This window comes from Ostrea edulis, chromosome 10 (genome assembly GCF_947568905.1).
Source record: "Ostrea edulis chromosome 10, xbOstEdul1.1, whole genome shotgun sequence".
In the NCBI taxonomy this organism is placed as follows: Eukaryota; Metazoa; Mollusca; class Bivalvia; order Ostreida; family Ostreidae; genus Ostrea; species Ostrea edulis.
Genome location: NC_079173.1, coordinates 30,247,358 through 30,254,089, shown reverse-complemented (window position 1 = coordinate 30,254,089; position 6,732 = coordinate 30,247,358). Strand labels below are relative to the sequence as shown.

Below are 6,732 nucleotides of genomic sequence, written 5' to 3'. Positions count from 1 at the left end.
TGTTACATGTAAAATGCGGAATACTCTTGATTAATTTCTAAATTAACTGCTCGGTCGATTTTTGATATGTTGTCAAAAAATACAAACTTAATTGATTATAACAAAATTTGTTTTTGTTGCAATTTGTTTGAGGTTTATTTTTATAACGACTGGTCTATGACTCTTTCTCTGGACAGAAATCCCCAGAGATCGTTGAACATACCGACCCATACGGTAGCGTCTCAAGGTCCGATATGCACAGACAATGCTTGATATTTGGCGTTTTTCTTGGTTACTTTTTGCCATTGTGTAACGTTTTCTAATTATACCCCCCGCAACAAGTTGTGTGTGTGTGGGGGGGGGGGGGGGTATACTGGAATCAGGTTGTCCGTCCGTCTGTAGACGCAATGGTTTCCGGGCTCTAAAGCATTATCCTTTTCACCTACCGTCACCATATCAAACATATGGATTACCCATGGGATGAAGATGTTCCCTATCGATTTTGGGGTCAAAAGGTCAAAGGTCAAGCACACTGGACATCGAAGTAGCAATATGGTTTCCAGGCTCTAAAGCGTTATCCTTTCCACCTACAGTCACCATATCATACATATGGACTACCCATGGGATGAAGATGTTCCCTATCGATTTTGGGGTCAAAGGTCAAGTGCACTGGACATTGAAGTAGCAATATGGTTTCCAGACTCTAAAGCATTATCCTTTCCACCTACAGTCACCATATCAAACATATGGATTACCCATGGGATGAAGATGTTCCCTATTGATTTTGGGGTCAAAAGGTCAAAGGTCAAGCGCACTGGACATTGAAGTAGCAATATGGTTACCGGGCTATAAAGCGTTATCCTTTCCACCTACAGTCACCATATCATACATATGGACGACCCATGGGATGAAGATGTTCCCTATCGATTTTGGGGTCAAAAGGTCAAAGGCCATGCGCACTGGACATCGAAGTAGCAATATGGTTCGGTTTGTCATGCCATTTGTTTTTTACACTGAGAAAAGAGGTAGTTTATACCTATTACCAACACCCTTTGGGAGATTGGGGTAAACGGGGGGTATTCTTAGTGAGCATTGCTCACAGTACCTCTTGTTCTATCAGTAATATACCATCAGAGCTCTCTTTGTTTATCCTCTTTTGATTATAAAATCCACCCTTTTATGTAAATCTGAGTTAATGTTGTTTTTTGTCCGCTGGTATCTCTTTTTCCATTTGTGTAATAGCCGAGTTTGCTGGAACAGCTTTACCTTAAGCTTTTCAATCTTTCTGTAGGCCTTGGCTCTGTCTCTCTTTATTTTCTTCCGTCCATTCCTACGCATCGTATTTACTCTCCCCTGTTGATTAACAACTGCAGCTAAATCGTGTGGTGGTGAGGTTGATGGTGTTACTGGAAGACAATCTTTCAGTTGCTTGTCTCGTTTTCGTTTGTTTGTCTGTGCTTTTCTCCACTCCTTCCTTTTTTCTCACTGACATTTCTTGCATACCTCTTCTGTTTTTGTCCCCTTTTTCTTTTCTCTTGTTTCTTTCTCGCTCTTGCTGTTTGTACTGCTCATAAAGAACAGGGTCTTCCCTTTGGCGTTGGCGCCACAATGCAGCTCTCTCTTTTCCTGACAAAACCATTGCTTTGCCTGTTTTCTCCTAAGTTTAAGTATGTCTCTTGATGTCAGCAGTGCGTCATGGAGATCGCATACACGTGTCCCTCAACCGTCACTGTGAACTTCTCTGAGGTCAGAATAGAACAATCGTTCAACTCTGGCATGTGCGAAGTCTGCGCTGTTTAACTCCTTCCGGAATTCTGTTAAAGTAAAATAAATTAAATAAACATGTACATTTCGACGACCCAATTCTTTAGTTTTAGCTGTTCTTCTTATTATTTTGAATTTTACATAAATTATTCATTTTAACATTTGAAATAGTGCAATGCATATTCTGTGTGTTTAATTATAAAAATAAATTATAATTATTTTTTTTAATTTGGGGTGTCTATTTAATATCAAGACCGTAACAGAAGCATGTCACTGTACATGACCGTTATACGGTAATGACATTTAAAAGTTATTTCGTTATTGGGGTGTCGTACATTGAAAATGGCAAGCATGTCAAATTGTTTATAGGTGAAATAACATATTCTTCCAATGTTTCTAACTTAAGTCATAAATTTGAAGAACTTACGACAGATCGTAGGACCGTTTTACAAAACGTATCGTAATCGTATATCGTAAATTCTTTTGTCGCAAGTCGTATATGGAACTCTTCAGTGTGTGAAGTTGTAGAAATGAACATATAGATACCGCGCGAAACCCGACGCTTTGACGATTTATTTCCACAATGGCACTGGGGAGGAAAGAAAATTGACTTCAGGGGATACCCTAAACACAAAAAACTAATTCATATTAGATACTAATTATCTAAACAAATGGGTAAATCTTTATATTAATATCATGTATGATTTTGAATACCAGGTAAATAATTTATGTGTCACACCAGAATCTCCCAGAAGCCATCCACTGCAACCATGACTCAATATCTGGTATAAGTTGGAATTTTCAAAAACAAAACTGTCATGAACAGCTCCAGGCCACTTGCAAACCAGATCGGTGAATCTATTCGAAAACAATTTAAACAAGTCACAGTTATGATAACCTGTCAACTCAAAATGAAATATGTCCTAAACATAAATTGTTACAGTATCATCCTATAAAGATGCAACAGACTTTTGAATTCATATCAATTTAATTCATACCTAAGTGTGGCATCGGCTACAGCTTGAACATTAAGGGCATGGAAACCTTTCCGGCACACATAGCTAGGTTCATTATCAGATGAGGCCTGTATCTTTATTAGGGTACCATCTACAGCTCCCAGCACATTAGGAAATTGTGCCTTCCTAAAAAATTCTGTTTTAGTTTGGCGAATTTCCTCCTCACTTGAAGGAAATTTAATGTTCTGTAGTCGATGACAGAATGATGCCAAAACTCTGTCCATGGCAACACAAACACTTGACTTGGAAATTCCATGTAGGTCTGCACATTCAGAATAAAATATCTCCTTAGTTAGGCACCTGTCTGTAGCCAAAACCTGTTGATAGAATGTAAACTATTTGAAGCTGATCAATTTGATACATGTACATATAAACAATTCTTAATTACTGCACAGTATGTTATGAGCAAGCATTTTGTTTGTACATACACTATCTATACAAATGCACATGCAATATATTGGAGTTACATCAATAAGGTGAGGGGGGGGGGGGGGGGGTCGGATTGCTTATAACTTATCTGTACTAATACACGCATATTATATGAATAATTAGACTTATTATTTGATCTCAATATATATATATATATATATATATATATATATATATATATATATATTGGTTTCATTCTTAAATCTTATTCATCTATGAAATTAATCATTACAATATACTTTTGTAGTTATGAGAGTCTGATAACTTTGAGGTATAGAGTTAAGAACCAATTAGTCGATACTACAAATTTGACTATACTGATATATTTATAAGTATTTTACAAAAGCTGTACAAGGATATTCATGATTATCTTAATATTAATTAAAGATTTCCAATATCAAGGGAATTAACTTGATTATTTTTAAAGTTAGATTTTAAAAATAAGAGTTATTCTTGGTGTATTGTAATATACATAATATACTAGACTAGGCTATATAGAATCATGATTCTACAGGTACGTGGCTGTATCAAGTGGTCTAATATATAGCACTTTTGATTAAAAAGAAAGGTGAATATTTGCAGTTCATTAATGGCTTTTTTTACAAGCAATATGATGGTACTTGTTGGGGGGGGGGGATTTCATTCAATCACACTTTAAAAAAAAAGCAACACCGTTTATTTTTCATAAATACAAATAACTGGTATAATGGGGGATGTAGATCAATTAATTCACTCACAATTTCCTTTTTCCATTTGAAATACATGTACAAACATACTAATATGTCTAACTGATAATTTATGGACGGGGCCGGGTGGACGTGGAAAAGGATTAAGGATTAAATATACTAATAAATGGTATTGGATAACACCGTGCATATATATGATGTACTAGTATGAACACACATCACATGTATAATATAAATAGGCCTACATAACTAGTACGTGTGGGTGGGTGTGTCGAAATAAGATCTGATATGACATGCATACTTTCTTTTAAAAATAATTGAAGTAGTAAACATTATTGGAAAAAGTATGGTCTATGCGGGAATATGCAAACATTGCAATGGATCCTATGGCAAACACCTGCTACATTTGTTTGATCTGCGCACTGACGGAAATATACGAATGCGTAACCACATTTTGTGTGACGAAGTCATCAGAGGAAGTGACGCTTTGTAGTAAACAAAGGAGGCAGGACTGGCCTTTATGTGTGCAGACAATAATAAATCATGGTACGTACTTGAATAACAGCTGGTACAGCCTTGCTTCGGTTTGTAGGATGCTCTACGTCTCCCCGCACTAAATCTGTTAACTCGTAGAGATACCGCCTGGGCAAACGATACCTCTCGACTACCTCAACATCATTGAGATAGTCCAGCGGATTATTTCTATCGCGAAACACCCGTAGCGCATGTTTTTTATGAGTCTCATTCATAACATTTAACATTAGAAATGCAGCCATGTTGAATTATTTTAATAACCATAGTAAGTTTTATGGAGCACTTACGACAAAACTTGGGACATAGGGTCGCCCCCGGGCGGTCGTAGACTTAAGGCGGAATTTCATCGTAACTCGCAAATCCTAAATTTTTGTAAAACGGTCGCACATCGTAAGTTATGTCTTACGACTAATTTTAAGACTTACGACCTTTTGTAAAACGGGCCCCTGATGTTTATTTAAGGTACGGATGAAAAAATGATACTTACGTGTCAAATATTCCTCATCAACTTCTGTGCTGTCTTTGCAAACTCGCGCCATCCAGATTAGGTCAAGACAAACTGTCCTTCTTCCATGAAGAGTGCATTGTAAGTTCGATAACTCGCATATATTCTCGGAATTTCGTTGACGTTTCGGTCATATCAAAAGAATAAGGGACACCAACAAACATGCGGATTTTTTTTTTACATTTTTCATTGTAATTGTGTATTTCACGTATCAGATTTACATATTAATTGATTATTTGTACAGAAAATGATATCAACAAGTTATTAAAAAACACGTAAACTTGAGTGAAAATGCAATTGAAATATTGATTAATGGAATAGGGACCAATCCCAAATATATTACTGCAAAGGAAAACGTAATTTAAAACTCATTTCATTGTTGATTTTTAATTCCCCCCCCCCCCCCCCCTCGTATTTCCTAAGAATAGATCATTAGAGTTTCAAGTTTACGAAGAAGCGTAAAATTTAATTGATTTTAAGTTCAGACAATCATTAAATACTTTCGTGGCAGTAATTGTTAAAGTTTTGTAGAATGGCTAAGTTAACACGTGACCCACCTGTTGTACTGTCAACTGTTTTACGAATTACTGACCTATGGACTTGAAATTATACAGCGAAAATATTTATTGAATGTAAGAGTTGTGAAGTACAAGATTTGTTTTTTGAAACACTATACCCTTAAGCGCGGCAGTGCCTTGTTCGATTATGACAACTTTAGCATAGATGCATGACCCTGACCTTTATCGATATCCTAGTTCACTATGTCATTTCATTTCACCACACTAGTACGACGCATTCTATCTTACATAATTCAAGTGATGCCCTAGTTTAAAGTAACAAACAAATCGACATACTGGGTATATGTCAAACGTCTGATTTCGGAAGTAAAGGGCGATAACTCTATCTTATCGAATTCAACCAACGTAATTCCTGTTACATTTGTGTCAAGTTCAAGTTCAAATGATTCAAATCGAAAGAAATAAGGATAAAGGCTTCTCCAATTCCGTAATTAAAATTCCTAATCATTGCATATTGTTAATTTCAAATCAAACAATAAAAACATAATATTACAATTTGGAATTAGAATGAACTAAATCTCTCTTTATTTTTGTAGGCTCTGGGTCAATCTATGCAATGAGAACATCCAAATGAAGAAAAACTTAGAAAGGGATCTGTTATACAAACAAAGTATAGGAGTTCATTCCAAAGAGCTCATGGAGCAGAATCTTTTTGAACTCCATGAGAAAATGTGTGAACTTGAAAGTGTACACGAACGGATAGAGTCGGATTTAGTTTCTAAAGGACCATGGGGAATGCTGTCAGTCCATGAACTTAAGGAACGGATTCAGGAATTTTACCGTCAGCAAAATCAGAAAAATCAAAAGAAAGTCAATGGCAGAAAATCTTAGCAAATAATTTTGAAGCAGAATCCAATTGTGAAAAATAAAAGCGAACCCATAAGAGTGCCTGAAGAACGGATTGTGAAGGAAAAACTAAAGAAAAATTTCGGAGGAAACATTAAGTGAGGATAAAAGCGGAACTGAAATCAAAGATGGGGCTCCACAGATCCGGCCTCAAAGGTTCAACGGAAATAACGGTTTAACAACAAAATTGCATGAAAACACAACATGTGGTGCGGTTGGGCTTCCACAAATACAAAATATCTCACAAAAGAAATGCATCGCCAGCTGCTCATCACAGCGGATGAAAACTGTGTGTAAGCTGCCAGAAATCCAGACTCGAGCAGCACAGATTCCGCCCAATCAGGCATTTTTTAGTGCATCTGAGTCTACCCAAACCAATATACCAAAACCACAGC

At 36.5% G+C, this 6,732-nt stretch overlaps 1 protein-coding gene across 1 annotated transcript; it reads right to left on the bottom strand.

Moving 5' to 3' along the window:
- Window positions 1–1,698: 1,698 nt before the first annotated feature.
- Window positions 1,699–4,650, bottom strand: LOC125665350 (putative nuclease HARBI1). The gene is made up of 4 exons (XM_056150918.1): window positions 4,429–4,650; window positions 2,742–3,076; window positions 2,483–2,601; window positions 1,699–1,793 (listed from the first exon to the last, which is right to left on the bottom strand). Exons 1-4 carry the CDS (start codon window positions 4,648–4,650, stop codon window positions 1,699–1,701), a joined length of 771 nt encoding a protein of 256 aa, XP_056006893.1.
- Between the last annotated feature and the right edge of the window lie 2,082 nt (window positions 4,651–6,732).

Bases quoted from the DNA above. Each gene is read 5' to 3' on its own strand.
- LOC125665350 (XM_056150918.1), bottom strand. From the start codon at position 4,650: ATGGCTGCATTTCTAATGTTAAATGTTATGAATGAGACTCATAAAAAA. The intron at 3,077-4,428 runs GTACGTACCATG...TTCTATCAACAG, and splicing joins CTGTACCAGCTGTTATTCAA to GTTTTGGCTACAGACAGGTG. The intron at 1,794-2,482 runs GTGTGACACATA...TTACTTTAACAG, and splicing joins ATGGCTTCTGGGAGATTCTG to AATTCCGGAAGGAGTTAAAC.